This window comes from Brienomyrus brachyistius, chromosome 3 (assembly GCF_023856365.1).
Source record: "Brienomyrus brachyistius isolate T26 chromosome 3, BBRACH_0.4, whole genome shotgun sequence".
Lineage (NCBI taxonomy): Eukaryota > Metazoa > Chordata > Actinopteri > Osteoglossiformes > Mormyridae > Brienomyrus > Brienomyrus brachyistius.
The window spans coordinates 16,886,649-16,904,923 of NC_064535.1; the positions used below are offsets into that span (position 1 = coordinate 16,886,649).

Consider the following 18,275-nt stretch of genomic DNA (forward strand, 5'->3'; position numbering starts at 1 on the left):
TTTACACAACCCATGCGCCACGCCTCCTGCGTCAGGCGCCACGTGTCATGTGCCGCCCGGGTCCCTAAAAGAAACCGGAAATGCTGGCGTTTTGATAATTGTTTTTATATTTAAATTGTTTATCGTGGTCTGGTTTCTAGTTCGATACTATCAGTATGACCGGTCATATCTTATTCTGAGCTTTATGACTTCTTTTGTGGTTTAATACTTCTGCCGGTGTCGTCTGGATTTCCTTCGGTTTCTTCCCTGTTACTGTTAGGTGACCTATTGTGTGCAATGTTTTTTAACTTAAAAAATGTGTACCACATACAAACACAGCCAAAACTACCGAGAGTTGAATACGTGGTCAAAGAATACGTAGGCATATATGACAAAAACCACAGTTCATGTAAACCTAAGCATTTTATGTTTTGTGTGTGTGTTTCAATAAAGAAAATCTGGTTGTTTGGGGCACACGGTAGCTCAGTGGGTATGACTATTACAGCACCCCTCCAGAGTTGAGGATACAAATCCATTGTATCTGGAGTTTTTCAAGTTCTCCGTCTTCGGTGTTTTTGTGCTGTGCTGCCCTTCGGTTTTTATAGTTATAAATCGATCAATACCCAACGTAATCAGCACACAGATCCTAAAAAGAATTACGGAAAATATATTTTTAATAACATTTAAGATTATAATGTCATAGAAATCAATTTCATGTGAATGGATATATCGTGTGTAATGTACGTGTGCTCGAATTCGAATAAAATATGTATTTAAAATTCCGGAACCATTTTTTAATTTACGCTGTGCAATAGGGACGACATATGGTGACGAAATCCCGAAGGCGTGTGTTGCGAGCACAGAACTGAAACGCGTGAATATTTCAATAGTGCGGTAGTGTTTCAGTTTGACGGGTACAATAATTAAATATGATGGCAGGGAACGAATGCGGTCAAAATAAATCTGAAACCGGGATTGTGCTGGGGTTTGTGGAAGAAGTGGAGCTTTGGCAGCTGAGGAGCTCTCAGTTCCCCAGCAAAGTCGGAGGAAAGCCTGCTTGGCTGAGTCAGTCTGATTTACCAGGCGGGTCGGAGTTAGAGTGTGAAAAATGCCATCTGCCTACCGCCTTCCTCCTGCAGGTTTATGCCCCTATTTTGGGTCAGGACAGGAGTTTTCATAGAACGATCTTTGTTTTTTGTTGTAAAACTCCTTCGTGTTACTCTCGCAACGACAGTCGCTGCTTTAAAGGTAACGGGAAACTTAACAAGCGTGGTTCATATTATAATAACTGTTTTACATGTGTCTGATAACATCGCATTGTTATCTCAGTCTTTAGGAGTCAGTTAGCAAGAAAAAATGATTTTTATCCGTACGACCCTCCACCTGACGAGGACCCCAAGGAAAGCGATGCGCTGAAGTCTGGGATTAAGCTTTGCGGGTTATGCGGCTGCATTGGTCCAAAAACTTGCTCCCGTTGTCATGCGGTCAATTACTGTAGTAAAGAACATCAGACAATTGACTGGAAGGCCGGTCATAAGAATGAATGCGCTGGTAAAGGTAAGGGGGTGATCGTATATACATTGCGTTTGTAATAAGCCATGCACATTCAAAACCAGGTAAAAACGAAACATATTCGGTGTCTTGCCCTTTCGTACAGAACCATCCTGCTCAGATCACTTGAATACGTTCATATTCCCGGAGTTTGCATTGGTTACTGAAGCCGAAGAGCTGCCAGCTGAAGATGAAAAGCCCTGTAACACACCAGAAGAAGAAAAACAGAGCCTGGAACTTCACGCTTCTGACGACGGTAGCGGTAAGACAAAGTCTAATGTCGTTTGTAGAATAAAATACACAATACTGCGCGATGGCATTTCTGTAACTTAGTGTCCTCTACAGCCATGGAGGAGAAGGAGCTTCAGGATATGGCCATGCATGAAACTAAGGACAGCAAAGTTTTTCAGAAATTTAAACAAAGAACGGCATCGGAACCTGAGCAGGTGAGGATTTTTATTAAAAAAAAAAAAACAGAACTACCAAAAGGATTTGCTGATATGCAAGCAACTAAATTCCCTTATTAAATATCAGAGATATAAATAACAGCTATTCTATTCTGTGTAATTGTACTGCACCAAATGTTAAAACAATGTGTGTGAAATCTTTTTTTTTAACTCCCCCCCCCCCCCAGGTTTTGCGCTACTGCAGAATGGGCTCTCCTCTTTGGGTATCCTCAGAACACATTCCCAAAGACAAGGACATACCAAAGTGCAGCTGCGGGGCGAGGCGTCTGTTTGAATTGCAGGTGCTACACCTCTGCAGTGGGAATGCTAGACTTTTCAGACAGTTTCACATCCATATCCAGAGAGTTCTCTCAGCCATGGCATGGTTCTGGTAATATGTGTATATTCTCTTTCCCCCAGGTTATGCCCCAGCTTCTTAACTACCTACATGTTGACAGCCCTGGAGACAGCATAGACTGGGGCACTCTCTTAGTCTACACATGTGAGGACAGCTGTGACCATGGCAACAAATACTCCCCAGAGTTCCTCTGGAAACAAGACATAGGTGGTGATGGCACTGTCTGACAGACTACTCACATGCTGATAAAACTGGAAGCCTCATGTGTGACTTACTATTTACTCACACACAAGTGCATCTTCATCTGATGGAATGCACTGGGAGTTCTTTACTTCAGATTTTATGGATCAACTTAATGTGAAGTACTATACAGGAAGACCAAGGGAATTACTTTTTTTTTAATATCTTAACCTTTGCCATAAAATTGTTAGCATGACCACTTACTGGCACCTGCATGCTAAAGTGTAATAAAAGTAATGAATGGCAAAGCTAAACGTGTTAACTTTGAGATACCACACTGACACAACGTGGCTACAACACCATCACTAGCTAAAGACCTTCAAAGTATTTATTCCTCATCTTTTCAGTAAACAGTGGATTGTGTCAGTGTACAGCAAACTTAACATGCTAGCTGGACAGAAAGCAGACACATGACTAGGAAGGTAACATTTATGTACAGCACTGAAGTCACAGACACATCAGAAACAAAATAAATGAAAGCAGTTGCAGCAATAGAAGTGCTTCTAATGAGGGTGTTTTTTGGAAGACCCAGTACCTCTAAAGGACATTTTATTAGCAGAGGCAATTAAAATCAACCCTAGATGCTGCAGAACACATTAAAATTGACAAGTCAGGTTTTAAACAACTGAGTATCACTTTAGCTCTTAAAACAATTTTTGGAAAGTTGACTTTATGCAAATTGCATAGGACATTTGGTTTAACTTACCTTGAATGTTTATGCATTTCACTTCACATTTATGATGTTAATACAAATTAAGGGCAAAACTCTGACTGCATAACACAGATAGGCTGCAGTAAATTTTAACTGTGCTTTGAGAAACAGTTTTAACTTGTATAAAAATTAGATATGTACATTTGCAGAAAAATTAACTTTGAAACATTCAAAATATTTCCACTAAAGGAATGTGGGGGGGGGGGCACTGATCTAAAATGCCTGGTGAATAAAAATGTAATGAACTCTACACCTAAAATTGTCGGCTAAATTAAAAACAAAAACCTTCAGAGGAGGAGGGGGGGAAATGTCAAACCACATTGTCTGGGTCCAATAGACATTTAAAATCAAAATTAAAAAAAACCAAAACAAGTCTCCAAAGAAATGAAATGCCATGAAGCCGAACAGGATGGATTGGCGACCTCATACTGCAGGTCCCCCACAGGCCATTTGAAGTCCAGGGGGCCAGAAAAAGCACAATGCAAGTTCATTGCGATGAGAAATAACAGTCCAGTGCCCAGTGGATTATGTGGTCTTCCTGAACCCTTTCAAAATAGGATAGATGTTCTCAAAAGCTTCATAGATTTCTGCTCTGACCTTGGCACCTAAAAAAAGGGTTGACATTTGTAATAATAGAATTCAATTGACAGGTTCACACACAAAAGTTAAGGAGCAAACTTCCCAGCCTTTTTCCATGATATTCTGCAAAAGTTATCAAAGTAAACCTAGTTTTCCTTACCTGTTAGCACAACTTTCCCGGAAACAAATATTAAAAGGACAATGCGGGGCTTGATCATTCTGTAGATTAACCCTGGGAACAATTCAGGTTCATAGCTGGGAGAAAAAAGAAAAAAAAAAAAAGACATGACAAGATTAAATGGAGGAACAGAAGTGCCCACAAGATGCATGTGAACGCTTGTTGTGGTCAAATTTAGCAGCAGGACAGCCTCATGCAGGAGTACCTGCTGAACTGCTGGTGTGTAAGCACCAGGCCCTCTAGCCGGATGGGGAACTTGACATCACAACTTCCCACCATATTCTGGATCTTGAAGTCCAAAAACTTGGCGGGGAAACCCAGCTTCTGTACAACACGGGCGTACTTCCTGGCTGCCAGACGCGACTGTTCCTCACTGTGAAGCCCAGATACAAGAAGACAGCTGAAATACCACCACAAATATTACCACTAAGAACACAAGGCTCAAAACACAAGAACACAGACACTTGAATCCACCATGTGAGGGCCCGTCCACCTTCTCACATAAAACAGACACATTCTGTGAAATTGTTGGTCAAATGTGCCCAACACAGACCTCTTGGCGCCAGTGCAGACCATCTTCCCTGAGCTGAAGATAAGGGCTGTCGTCCGAGGTTCTCGTATTCTCATGATAACAGCAGCAAAACGCTATGGCAAAAGGAGGTCAGAACGAGGAATGTGTCTCAGTGTGAGAAACAGACATATAAGGCAGTGTTTCTCTACCCAGTCCCAAGAACCCCCAGAAAATCCACGTTTTTGTTCACTCCCAACTACTTGCTAGAAAGTCCACATTTTTGCTCCCTCTCCCTTCACAGGCAACTTTGCTCCCCCAAAGAAACCAGTTTTTTTGTGTGAGCCCAGCCCAAACCAGACCCTATTCTAAAGGAAATCTTACCTTCGGGTTGTATTCAGCATTTCTGGCACGCAGTGCTATAGTTTTAAGGTCCAATTTACAGCCCAAATTTACAGTCGACACAATATTTCTGCAGAGAAACAGAACAGTTCAAAGAGATTCAGTTTACTTGTGCTGCTCAAGTAAACATCAGCAACTGCCGTGTATCTCCCAAAAGGAAGAGGCAGACAAACCGGTAATTATGATAAAGCAACCCACACTGTGCCAACACTGGCACTCATTTTCACATCACTCCGTCACCAACAGGGCAGTTACATCTTAGGCATGAAAGCCAGATTCTCTTACGTCTCTATGTCCCTCACATCCCCACCACAGACAGGGCCACCCAACCCCCTGGAGTCACTCACTGCAACTGGGGGACGATCCCAGAGCTCTCGGAGGCAGGTGTGGCTGGGGTGACAGGGGTCATGGGCGTGAGTGGAGTGCCATACTGGGGGGTGTTTCCAGGCAGTGCAGTGGTGGTCATAACTGTCTGAGAGTGATACAGCTGGGGGGTCTGCCCCGAGCTCCCTGGGACGGCACCAGATTGTTGGGATGACACCTGCTGCTGTTGCTGCTGCTGCCGTTGCTGCTGCTCCTCCAGCAGGGAGAGGCTGTTGGTGTTCTGGACAGGTTGGGGGGTGAGCCCCGTGCCATAGGGCATCATAGGGCTGAAGATGGGAATGCCTGGCGTCATGGCACCCTTGGGGAATGTGGAATTGGTTCAGTGGGTTTAACAGACGCACCGACAAACTGTTTACAAGTTAAGACAAACTATCACATACACTCAGTAAAAACAAGACATTACAAAACACCAAAGAATCGGTACAAGATTCATTAGACTTTGATACATTCTGTAAAAATACATCCTTTTTAAATTATTTCTGTACCTTACATGTAAAATATTTAAGTAACAATTCAAAAGCCAGTCGATGCCGTGCATTACGTCCCAGGTGCCTTGCACCGTCAATTAAGCACATTGGCCGACTTCGCACTGAACCTGATGGGCACTGTGATGCTCACCTGCGGAGAGGCCAGTCCCTGTGCGAAAGGCGGTAGGCTGTTATTATGTTCCATTGCAGAAGACGGAAATTGGCACTAACACCAGAAAGGTGGATTTTCACTTGAACTTTATAACTCAGCAAAGGCGCCAGTCATGGACGCACCGCAAACCGTGCTTCGGAGAACTGCAACAGGGCGGAGGAAATGCATCATTAGACACACATTCAACAAGTAAACTGAAGAAAGCAGCAGATGAACTGCAACTAAAAATTGTAACCAGGCAGTAGTTATCCAGCGTTAACTTATCAATTTCACATTTTAACATTCAGGAGGTGTTAAGCGCAGGGATCTCCAAACGACACAGCCCCTCCGTTACATGCAGTTTGACATTCCCACAGCATCCTCATCCAAAAGCGTAGCTGCTAGCAGCGCGACAACCCCTGAGCGATACAGCCACGAACGACGGCCGCGCAGGGCACCGAGACGTACGCAGTCCTTGCCAAAATACAGAGATTAATTTTAAGAAAGGGAGCCGCGGTTCAAACACCACCGACATGCCCGCACATCCAACGGCGCCAGCGTTAGCATTAGCTAGGCGGCCATCTACTGCCCACCATGGCTACCGGTAATGTTTACCTCCGACGTAATCTGCCAGGGCAAACTCACGTTGTATGGCGTTTCGAGAAAATGAAAAACCGCACACCTCAGCAATCTTCCTTCTTTCTTTCCTGTCTTCCACTTCCCAAGCAAACCCGCCGTTTCTAGATCAGGCAAGTACAGCCTCAATCAACAGTATTAAAAAAAAACTTTGCGCCCCAGAAGGCAGCGCGCAATTTAGTAAAAGAATGCTTCCACTTTAAGGAGTTCGCGCGAGCACTTCCTCTGTCAACCGGAAGTTGGTGTATCGATGACAAGAGGCTCGTGACCGTGAATATTAAAACGTTAGGTATGCATAATTGAAATAGGGTCTCAGAGTTGCTGGGTCCGCGGTTTTCCCGCTCGCTTGGGCTATTTTGAAATTAAAGTAGCGGGTAAATATGAGGAATATTGCTTTCACAATATTCTGCGGCAGCAGACTAAAAGGGGGAAAAGTGGCTCTTAATGCTGAGTAGTACTGAATCGCTAGCTACCGAAAGTCAGAGATGGACGCACACGGAAAGCAGGGCTGCCAACTCTTTCGGATCTGACGTGACACTCACGTTTTCAGATTTTCGCGCAAGCAATCATACGGCAAATCTATATTATATAGTAAATTTAAAAATACCTATATGAGAAGCATTTGGGCAAACCTATAGACTATTTACAATGTAATATAACTATTACATATATTTAGGTGCGTGTGCAGACAAATCTGAAATTGAAAATCTCACCCCAGCCAGCTGACCAGAGATCTACGTGAGGTAATATACAAAGTATAACTCAATTTCCCCTTAATTTCTATTGTGTCTTAAAAATCCTAACATTTAAAAGAAAACTGCCTGTTTTCCAAATCCATATATGTTAAGGTGCTTGTAAAAGAACATATAGGTATGTTACAAAAAATGAGACAGTAAAATTAAGGAAGTTATGACAGTTTTAATATTCGGGGAATGGCTAATTTCCATGTATCGTCTTTGCATTAGAATAAAACAAAAGCTGTGATCAACAAAAGTGAATTCCATGACTTAATGTTCAATAACTTCCTTGTGGGTTGAGATAACTGAATGAAACTTTCAACACATACAGAGAAAGTTAAAGAGAATCAGATAAGACACTAAACAATTAAGTTGGATATCTATTTTTCCTTTTAAAATTAATTAGTTAATTAACTAAATTAGTGTGACGGACAAGGCTAAAGATGCAAAAACGCAGTGACATGGACCAGTATTGCATTTTATGACAAGAAAAGTCACCAAGTGAGTAATTCTCAACTTAAGCAACATGCTTAAAATACTTTTGCAGTTAGTTGAAACAGGCATGACAGGTAATTACCCTCATGGGTGATAATTAGTACAATTTTCCCAGGTCAAGGCCATCACTTACACAAAACATCACACAGGTCCATGACCACCATCAAGAATAAGGTGTTAAAATCTTGCTGTCATGGTGTAAATCAATGCACCAAGTTAGGATGCATCTACTTGCTAATCAATGGATAAATTATACATATCATCTTCACTGCAATGTTGAGAACTTGCAAGGTAAAGAGAAAAATATTTACCAGAAAACACCAATGTCAAAGTCCTAGCAAAACACAAGATCCCCATAAAGCAAGTCTGCGGCCAAAGAGTACATTGACATTTCATAATCTGTAGCATCGTCATACTCCTCCAACTGACACCAGTATGCACCCTTATAAATCTTTTTGGTGGCCCGCAACTTTTCAATTTTGACATTATAAACTATCAGTTTTCCATTCTCAGACCACACGTGACACGCCTTCTTTCCAACAGCCTTTCCTGCTAAGATATCTTGAAGTTCATCGATTTTTGAATAATCCAAGTTGGGATAATCTTTTGTACATCATCCAAGTTGGAATCTTTTAGTTTCTTTTCAAATTTTTTTCTCTCCTTTGTGTCACGAGTATGTTCCTTCACCTTCTCTCGTCGTATCAATTCTGCTCTTAACTCCCTCTGTTTCACCTTTCGATTATTTCTCTGTAAATGTTCATAATCAAAATATCTGTTGTGGGTTATTACTGTCAACTTATAAATGCTACTTGATGACATTTTGAGAATTAATTACTGTGGAATTCCCACACAGCCCTATATATAGGCCGACTGACTGATTACAAGATTGTAGACACCTGTGATGCTAATTTGTGGACATACCTTGAATTATCTGTCCCTTTGGTCACATTATTTTCAGTCTTTTATAGGGGTACCATCAATTTTTTTTCCAGGCCTGTTCCATGAGTTTATTTTTTTAAATAATTCTGTTGAAACATGGTTGAAAAGCAATGTCTGGCTTTCCTTGGTTAAATTTCATAGAATTTTTATTATTACTTTTGTCAGATTAAAATTATTTCTGTGACCATTGTTTTTCATTGACCAAAGGGTACCAACAATTTTGTCCATGAGTGTGTGTGTGTGTGTACATTTATTTATATATATATATATATATATATATATACATATACATACACACACACACACACACACACACACACACACACACTCACTGGCCACTTTATTAGGTACACCTTGCTAGTACTGGGTTGGACCCCCTTTTGCCTTCAGAACTGCCTTAATCCTTCATGCCATAGATTCAACAAGGTGCTGGAAACATTCCTCAGAGATATTGGTCCATATTGACATGATAGCATCACGCAGTTGCTGCAGATTTGCCGGCTGCACATCCATGATGCGAATCTCCCGTTCCACCACATCCCAAAGGTGCTCTATTGGATTGAGATCTGGTGACTGTGGAGGCCATTTGAGTACAGTGAACTCATTGTCATGTTCAAGGAACCAGTCTGAGATGATTCAAGCTTTATGACATGGTGCATTATCCTGCTGAAAGTAGCCATCAGAAGATGGGTACACTGTGGTCATAAAGGGATGGACATGGTCAGCAACAATACTCAGGTAGGCTGTGGCGTTGCAACGATGATCAATTAGTGCTAAGGGGCCCAAAGTGTGCCAAGAAAATGTCCCCCACACCATTACACCACCAGCCTAAACCGTTGATACAAGGCAGGATGGATCCATGCTTTCATGTTATTGACGCCAAATCCCGACCCTACCATCCGAATGTTGCAGCAGAAATCAACTCATCAAACCAGGCAACATTTTTCCAATCTTCTATTGTCCAATGATGGTGAGCCTGTGCGAATTGTAGTCTGTTTCCTATTCTTTGCTGACAGGAGTGGTACCCAGTGTGGTCTTCTGCTGCTGTAGCCCATCTGCCTCAAGGTTCGACGTGTTGTGCATTCGGAGATGCTCTTCTGCAGACCTTGGTTATAATGAGTGGGTTATTTGAGTTACTGTTGCCTTTCTATCAGCTCGAACCACTCTGGCCATTCTGCTCTGACCTCTGGCATCAACAAGGCATTTTCGCCCACAGAACTGCCACTCACTGGATGTTTTCCCTTTTTCAGACCATTCTCTGTAAACCCTAGAGATGGTTGTGCATAACAATCCCAGAAGATCAGCAGTTTCTGCAATACTCAGACCAGCTCGTCTGGCACCAACAACCATGCCACGTTCAAAGTCACTTAAATCACCTTTATTCCCCATTCTGAAGCTCGGTTTGAACTGCAGCGGTTCATTTTGACCATGTAAACATGCCTAAATGCATTGAGTTGCCACCATGTGATTGGCTGATCAGTAATTTGCGCCAACGAGCAGTTCGACAGGTGTGCCTAATAAAGTGGCCGGTGTGTGTATATGTATATATACATACACACACACACACACATTTATATATATATATATATATATATATATATATATATATATATATATACACTGAACAAAAATATAAACGCAACACTTTTGTTTTTGCTCCCATTTTTCATGAGATGGACTTAAAGATCTACAATTCATTCCAGATACACAATATTACCATTTCTCTCAAACATTTCTCACAAATCAGTCTAAATGTGTGATAGTGAGCACTTCTGCTTTGCTGAGATAATCCATCCCACCTCACAGGTGTGCCACATCAAGATGCTGATCTGACATCATGGGTAGTGCACAGGTGTACCTTATACTGCCCACAATAAAAGGCCACCCTGGAATGTGCAGTTTTGTCTCACAGCAAAATGCCACAGATGCCACAAGCATTGAGGGAGCGTGCAATTGGCATGCTGACAGCAGGAATGTCAACCAGATCTGTTGCTCGTGCATTGAATGTTCATTTCTCAACCATAAGCCGTCTCCAAAGGCGTTTCAGAGAATATGGCAGTACATCCAACCGGCCTCACAACCGCAGACCACGTGTAACCACACCAGCCCAGGACCTCCACATCCAGCAGGTTCACCTCCAAGATCGTCTGAGACCAGCCACTCAGACAGATAATGCACGGCCCCATGTTGCAAGGATCTGTACACAGTTCTTGGAAGCTGAAAATGTCCCAGTTCTTGCATGGCCAGCATACTCACCGGACATGTCACCCGTTGAGCATGTTTGGGATGTGCTTGACCAGCGTATACGACAGCGTGTACCAGTTCCCACTAATATCCAACAACTTCGCACAGCCATTGAAGAGGAGTGGACCAACATTCCACAGGCCACAATTGACAATCTGATAAACTCTATGCGAAGAAGATGTGTTGCATTGCATGAGGCAAATGGTGGTCACACCAGATACTGACCGGTTCTGAGTCCCCAGACCCCCAATAAAGCAAAAAACTGCACATTCCAGGGTGGCCTTTTATTGTGGGCAGTATAAGGTACACCTGTGCACTACCCATGATGTCAGATCAGCATCTTGATGTGGCACACCTGTGAGGTGGGATGGATTATCTCAGCAAAGCAGAAGTGCTCACTATCACACATTTAGACTGATTTGTGAGAAATGTTTGAGAGAAATGGTAATATTGTGTATCTGGAATGAATTGTAGGTCTTTAAGTCCATCTCATGAAAAATGGGAGCAGAAACAAGAGTGTTGCGTTTATATTTTTGTTCAGTATATATATATATATATATACACATACAAAAAACAACCAGTTTCTTAAACCACTACCTGCATCCCCAACTGCCATATTCCAGGGGGATAATGCACAATGGTGTGCAGTGTTGCCAGGTCCAGCAAAAGTCTCCAGCTCAAGGTCTGCTTAAAATCCACCCAACGGAAGCTGAAACTAGCCCAATATTTGAAATTCAAGTACACTGTACCTCAAAGAAATAAATCAGTGTTTCACATGCCAATTACATTCAAACAAGGAAAGGGATGGCATCATACTTTTTTTTTTTATTTACCTTAAGTCAGCGTAAAAATAGAAAAGGCAATTTCCATCACCAGAAAAAAGAAAAACACATTGACTAGTCAGGGATGGGAAAACGAGGGCCCTTCAGTCCTTCCTGAGGGGAACCATCTCCTCCTTGATGCCCTCCTTGGTAATTACACACAGTTTGAGTGCATCTCCAGTGTACACATCTCTCTCAGCAGCAGAAATGAAGACATCCTTCACCAGCTGCATGGCCTTCTCCAGGGTAAGCGGCAGGTGCTGCACATTCTCCATGTTCTTGAAGCCAATCTGGCAAAGAAATGGAAAGGTACTGACTGAGTGGCTGTTCTCCAAGAAAAGGTGGGACTGCTGCCATAATGAAATAAAACCATGCATTTCTGCAAACAGACTGTAGGTTTCCCATAGTAGAGTATCAAACACCTAGGAAAATGCATTTAGCACTCTATAGCACCCACTTTAATTACTAGTCGATTTTCACCAGTCGTTACATGAATAATATTTGATTAAACCCCAGCCCCCCCCCATCACACAGAGAAATGTATATGGGGTATAGATATCAAAATATTTTTATTTATCCATACAAAATGAGTACACTCACTGCTGCAAAAAAACACAACTAAAAAAAGTAGCTTGAATAAATTAAACTGGAAAAAATAGCTCAAGTGTAGTATTGCGACTGGCAATCTCCCTATTTTTGACAATTCTGTCTGCAGCTCATTCTGTTAAAAAAAAAAAAAAAGTGAGGAAAATCGTATTGTGAACTCAGAATCGTGAATCGGGTTGAATTGTGAGTTGAGTGTATTATTAAATCCCTACTTAATAGGGTACAGACTGTTGTGAGACATATTCCAAGCTTGTCTTTTGCCTCCCTCTAGTGGCAAAATGCATTTGATCGTTCTATGGATGCTATTAACTACCACTGAACATGTATTTACCAATTTGAATAAACTGGAAGCTTTACCGATTTTAGTGTATTTAGTACTGCAAAGGACTACACTGGGTAAGGACCAACCCCTAACTTTGGATTTTAGCTCTACCTCGAGTAGAAAGGAATGTACTCTACCCTCTTGTGTTCAGTAAAACCATCTGTTCAACAACAAAATTAAAAGTTTAATTACCTGATTGTCCAGAAGCGGCTGTAGCATGGCACTGGCTGAGCCACCAGCCTTGTAGGAGTCTCTCTGGTAGGACCCCACAGGGTCAAAGCTGTACACAGCGCCACGCCCTGGAAAGACCACACATGCATCAGACACCATTCCACCCTGGCTGGGTGCCTAAAGCCCAATGAGGACTTGTGTAGTAGGGTGGTTCACAATGCATAGACAAAAAACATAAGTTAAAAAAATTCCAAATGCTTCTACAGCATTTTGTTACCTGTGGTAGAGATTTTAAATGTAAAATAGGACCACATTTGAAGTACATTTAGTGCTGCCGCAAAGCAGTTGGACTTGCCGAAAAGCCTGACAATTAATTTATAGATTCCATAACAAACTTCAAATTTGGCCAAGTGCTACTTTTTGCATGAGCAAACAATATTAAACCAGATATTAAACTGAATAGAGCAGATACTACACTTGGTCTTAGCTAGAAGCAATACCCCTAAACAAACCTTACTTTTATTAAAAGCCATCTTGATTTGTGTGCATAGAAAACTCAAGAAATGTTACTTTTTTTGTTAACTCTAAGAATGAAAGTGTAGAGTACCTTTGTTGTAATTAGTGGAACACTTGCTATATAGGTATCAGCATAATAATTCAAATCAGATGGTACTATATTTTACAACGATTGTATGAAATAGGTCTACATGACTGACTAAAGCCATTGCTTGCTTCTATTTCAATCACTAATGAAGTCTTTCTTATTCAAAGCCTAATTGATTACCACACAACTTTAAATATTATTGCAAACACTGGAATTAGCGCCTTTTCTACACCATCTCTGGTACTTAGAGCAGGAATTTGCACCTCATGCCCTGCTTTCTGATCTTGTTTCAACTGATATGAAGCTAAAGATGGCCTCTTGTCTCATAACTGCAAATAAACCTGAAGCTGCGGGTGAAAGATCACATACACTGGTAAAGATCATCTAATGACAAAACACCTGATTACTCTATTACTTCTTTCTTCATATTCTAAATCTCAACAGATCCTTTCTGACCGTGCCTGCAGAGCAATCACCACATCTGGTATCATGCCAACATGCAAAGAAGGTTGCTCATTCACTTAAAATTGTCAATGACTTAGTAGAACGTGGCACTTGCAACCGACTTCAATACCTCACTAACCAAACGAGAAGAGGAAAAGCAATAACTGTTTCAGATGGTAGTCTAACTGCAAACAATTCCCAGACTCAAAGCCACACTTATTAACTGCACATATTTAACTCAACAGTTCCATGCTGTTTACAGAACAACGCATTATAACGCGACTGAAATCACAAATGGTAATCATAATTTGCATTATTAGCTGTAAATAGTGGATTTTTTAATATGATTTTGAATGTGCAGAATCTGTAGTAGTTTTGTTTTCACATTTTAGCCTTGTTGTTATTTACATTATGTTGCGAAAATGAAAAAAAAATGGCTGTAAATATTTAGTCACTGTGAGGTAGTACTAAATGTCAGATTTTTTTATTTTTTTATTTGATCACCTCACAACAGGGAACAAAAATTCTTCAAACTTTTTTTTTTTTAAACCACCCTATTGTATAGCAGAGCCTTTCCAATACTGCATTTTAGAGTAAAATGAGTAACAGAGGGTACACATCACTTTGTAAGTCTGATCTGCTCACACCCTGAGGGAAAGTGTCCACAAGATTTCCAAAGCCAACTATTTCACCTTTAACATCCCTCCTCCCTGAAATAGACACGCAGATTCCTATACAATTCTGTTCTTCGCATCCCTCATACCCAGCGGCTTTCCATAAGGCATGCTGACTCCCACACTAAATGCCATGCAGACTCACATCAGTTTCTCCAGAATACTCATGGTGATCGTCAGCCCTATTATAAGCCTGTCCGTATGTCTGAGGGCCCCCCAGTGCCAAGCATACCCTCTTCATCCAGACCCCCAATGATGTTGTACACATAGTAGGGGAAGAAGCGCCGTCCATACAGGATGGTGGACAGCATGGCTGCAATGGCACCACTGGTCATGCTCTTGTTGTTGGAGTGCTTGTACATCTGGAAATGCAGCAGCAAGGATGGTTACCGCTCAGCACAGGACAGAATTTTCACTTTCAGTCTGAGACGAAGAGCTAACCACTGCCTAATCAGTGCGTTTGTAGCCTGTCAGAGAGCAGGACACCCCACAAGCAGCTAATCAACACGAGTAATGCAGGTAATTATGGTCATGAAATTAGCACAACACTGTTGCACATCCATATAGAAACAAGATGCACTCCAAAGACAACTAAGTATTCAACACAATTAAAAAAACTATCTGTAATGTCTCTTGGTAAATAACCAGTCCATTTTGAATGGATGGAATGCAGAGAACAATATTCGCTGTCAAAAAAAAAAATCTGAGTCATAACTGGACAAGCTGAAAATATATCTGTATCTAGACCAAAGGTTTTTTTACAATTTAAACGACAGACCAGCAAAATACTTCAGCTACAGTATAGTAATTAGGTCAAGCAGAGCACTGCAACTTCTTCACAGATAAACCAGCTAAGAGCAGAATACTGAGGCCAAGGGCTGCACGATGTCACATCATAATTATATGGTGTATGCATAATGATCAGCAGGGCTTTAGATGACCAACGTAAACATTTGTACGGAAGCCAACTTTTCAGTGCATATACAAACATTTACTTACGCCCACAATTTGGTAAGCAGATTAGTAGTTCACATACAGCATCGAGAGGCGATGGTGATGCCAAAAAGTAAATCATGTACATAAATGTAGCGTATCCTTGTGTTTAATACACACATCAGAAATGAAACTAAAAAAATTACCGCCACATCACCAACATCTTCTTACCTTGTTTACCCACAATATCTCCTATTTCAAACGATGATGAGGCTGCTGAGCTGGTCCTGTCTTCACTGCCACTTCCATGCCTTACCAAAACACTAGCACAGGGGTGGGCAATCTTATTCAGAAAGGGCCGCTGTGTATGCGGGTTTTCGCTGCAAATCCCTAATTAGATTACTTATTTCAGGATTTATTGGCTGAAGAGTCCCTCATATATATATATGGGTTTGAACAACTGACATAAAGAATATCCCAAAAACCTGCATACACACTGGCCCTTTGTGGATTGCCCGCCCCTGCACTAGCATGTGGTATGCTCCGCTAACCAAATTTAAACATAAGGATACGCCGAACCCAGATTACTAATTTCTGGGTGTCACAATACACATCTCATTAATATTTTAGGGATTCTACTAATCTGCTTACCAAACTGCAGGTGTAAGTAAACATCCATTTTGTATCGAGAAGGGGGTATCTGGACAAATGTTTATGCCCCTTATTTAAAGGCCTGGTGATTATTGCGCATATGCCATATAATCACAATAACATTGCAATGTGATATCATGCAGCCCTACTGAAAATCCAGAGCTGAAACAGTACCTTGAGTCTGGCATCAATGATTTTAGTCAGTGTCAAGCAGTCTCCATGGAAACCACTACAGCCCAGGACTGTTGTTTCTGTTCTATAGGAAATCAACACACAACCAGAGGAAAAAACTTAAACAGCAATATTGCTAACTTTCATAGAAAGAATGTACCAAGACATGTTTAACATCCAATACATAGTAGGATAGTATTTCCCCTTTATACACCTGGGTGCGCATTCATGTTCAGGACACAAGCCACCAACCCCAGCAGTTACATGAAGCCCATTAGGACCTACTTTGAGATCAGCTCTACCCCGCACATGATTGGCACAGGCCGTGCACTCACAGTTTGTAGCACTTGGGCGAGTCCCGGCTGTGGATGGAGTAGCCCTCGCTCAGCCGTGTGTCGGAGGCCACAATGGCGAAGTCTTCGCCGGCAACCGCCAGTACTGTCCTGCGGGGGGAAAACAGTGTTGAAACAGTAGCCCGACCGAGAGGAGCTGCTCAGGCCGGGTGATGTTAGCCGAACAGGGCAGAGAACCGACCTAGAACACACGTTTTAACCTAGTCATAGTCTATTATTCATGTCCGAGACCCGACCGGTTTATGATCTGGGCCCACACCGCTGGGTTTGTCTCCCTGAGGCAGCAAATGGCTAATAAGCTGACCGACTAACAGAAATCGGCTAGCATGCTAACGCTAACCGGCTACAAAGCTGACCCGACTAAAGCTAAGCAGCCACTTACCCCCCGTTATAGGCGTAAGGCGAGAATCGGCACTCCGTCGGGCCAGTATGATGGTACTCCTTCATCCTTCCGCCGTTTGCAAACATGGGCGTCGAGAGCATAGCGACCACTACCTGCGAGATATTCGAGCAGCTAGGGCTGAAAACGGACGAAGCAAGTACGAAGGCAACGAGGGAGAAACTCGCTGTATCACTGCACTATGGCGGTCAGGAAGCAGGGTTTCGCTTTCGCTGTGCGAATCGGCATGCAGCTCTCCCTTGTGGTGGCGTGTAGGTACTGACTACAGCGAGCTGGAATGGGAGAACTCTTCAGTGAATACTTCTTCTTCTGGCGGCTTAATTGGCGGGTGGTAAACAACAAAATGGTGCATTACTGCCCCCAACTGGTACGGAGTGTCTATCAGGAGTCTAATGTCTACCTCAGTCACAAATATATTATATATAATATATATATCATATATTTATATTATATAATATATATAATATATACATATATATAAACCTTAAATCCCCCCAATTAGTCACACCGAAGAAACTGCAATAAAAAAGGGTGACACACAGTTTTCCCCAACACATCTTTCAATATGTACCGTACATGAATCTTTTCAAGGTTTCGAATAAGAGCATTTCTTTCCGTTTCGTACTTCCTACAATGTACCATGTTCCACTGTCTCTACCTGACCATAAAAATCACAGCTAACATAAAAATCACTATTGCCTGTATCATGTTTTCCTATTCTAAATAGTGTGCTGTTCAGTCCAGTATGTCCAAACCTATGTCTTGATATTATTACATGCCATCCTTTCTCCTTCTTCCCGCTCCTCTCATCTTACCCATTGTCCTTTGTATCATATAAAACCATTGTCCTTTCCTTTTCTCTTCCCACTGCTTCTGCCACCTTTCCTTCATCTGCTGTTTGACGATTTCTAACCTACTGAAATTAACTTCTATATCAATAGAAATCTCAAATCCAGAGGAGACAACACAGTTGCAATGCACAAATACCTTTTCTGGAAAATTCGAAGAAATGACCAAACTTGGCTCAGAACATAAAATAGCATGGATTTCAAAGTGGATTTTCTTTAAAATGCTACAGTAAAAGTTGACCAAATTTGGTGCAGGTGTAGTGTAGGGCCT

At 41.8% G+C, this 18,275-nt stretch overlaps 3 protein-coding genes across 5 annotated transcripts; 1 reads left to right on the plus strand and 2 right to left on the minus strand.

The window, feature by feature from the left end:
- Window positions 1–60: 60 nt before the first annotated feature.
- On the plus strand, window positions 61–2,748 carry pdcd2 (programmed cell death 2). Its single transcript, XM_049009069.1, has 6 exons — window positions 61–1,227; window positions 1,309–1,536; window positions 1,637–1,792; window positions 1,876–1,976; window positions 2,165–2,278; window positions 2,397–2,748. Exons 1-6 carry the CDS (start codon window positions 909–911, stop codon window positions 2,559–2,561), a joined length of 1,083 nt encoding a protein of 360 aa, XP_048865026.1. The 5' UTR covers window positions 61–908; the 3' UTR covers window positions 2,562–2,748.
- Window positions 2,749–2,884: 136 nt separating this feature from the next.
- On the minus strand, window positions 2,885–6,797 carry LOC125739201 (TATA box binding protein). Of its 3 annotated transcripts, none has more exons than XM_049009076.1 (8): window positions 6,638–6,797; window positions 5,956–6,119; window positions 5,301–5,635; window positions 4,936–5,023; window positions 4,597–4,688; window positions 4,249–4,416; window positions 4,026–4,120; window positions 2,885–3,891 (listed from the first exon to the last, which is right to left on the minus strand). In XM_049009076.1, the coding sequence occupies exons 2-8, from the start codon at window positions 6,007–6,009 to the stop codon at window positions 3,812–3,814; spliced, it is 912 nt and encodes a 303-aa protein (XP_048865033.1). In that variant the 5' UTR covers window positions 6,010–6,119; window positions 6,638–6,797; the 3' UTR covers window positions 2,885–3,811. The 3 variants fall into 3 exon arrangements, with proteins under 3 accessions (XP_048865033.1, XP_048865034.1, XP_048865032.1); XM_049009077.1 differs by having other exon boundaries at window positions 6,571–6,797; XM_049009075.1 differs by having other exon boundaries at window positions 6,601–6,796.
- Window positions 6,798–11,811: 5,014 nt separating this feature from the next.
- On the minus strand, window positions 11,812–17,430 carry psmb1 (proteasome 20S subunit beta 1). Its single transcript, XM_049009085.1, has 6 exons — window positions 17,139–17,430; window positions 16,739–16,846; window positions 16,407–16,488; window positions 14,881–15,010; window positions 12,948–13,054; window positions 11,812–12,117 (listed from the first exon to the last, which is right to left on the minus strand). Exons 1-6 carry the CDS (start codon window positions 17,237–17,239, stop codon window positions 11,932–11,934), a joined length of 714 nt encoding a protein of 237 aa, XP_048865042.1. The 5' UTR covers window positions 17,240–17,430; the 3' UTR covers window positions 11,812–11,931.
- Between the last annotated feature and the right edge of the window lie 845 nt (window positions 17,431–18,275).

Bases quoted from the DNA above. Each gene is read 5' to 3' on its own strand.
- pdcd2 (XM_049009069.1), top strand. From the start codon at position 909: ATGATGGCAGGGAACGAATGCGGTCAAAATAAATCTGAAACCGGGATT. The intron at 1,228-1,308 runs GTAACGGGAAAC...TTGTTATCTCAG, and splicing joins CGACAGTCGCTGCTTTAAAG to TCTTTAGGAGTCAGTTAGCA. The intron at 1,537-1,636 runs GTAAGGGGGTGA...CCTTTCGTACAG, and splicing joins GAATGAATGCGCTGGTAAAG to AACCATCCTGCTCAGATCAC.
- psmb1 (XM_049009085.1), bottom strand. From the start codon at position 17,239: ATGCTCTCGACGCCCATGTTTGCAAACGGCGGAAGGATGAAGGAGTAC. The intron at 16,489-16,738 runs GTGAGTGCACGG...GATTTCCTATAG, and splicing joins TCGCCCAAGTGCTACAAACT to AACAGAAACAACAGTCCTGG. The intron at 15,011-16,406 runs GTACTGTTTCAG...CTGCATTTCCAG, and splicing joins TCATTGATGCCAGACTCAAG to ATGTACAAGCACTCCAACAA.
- LOC125739201 (XM_049009076.1), bottom strand. From the start codon at position 6,009: ATGGAACATAATAACAGCCTACCGCCTTTCGCACAGGGACTGGCCTCT. The intron at 5,024-5,300 runs GTGAGTGACTCC...GTTTCTCTGCAG, and splicing joins GGGATCGTCCCCCAGTTGCA to AAATATTGTGTCGACTGTAA. The intron at 4,417-4,596 runs GTCTGTGTTGGG...TGGGCTTCACAG, and splicing joins GTCTGCACTGGCGCCAAGAG to TGAGGAACAGTCGCGTCTGG.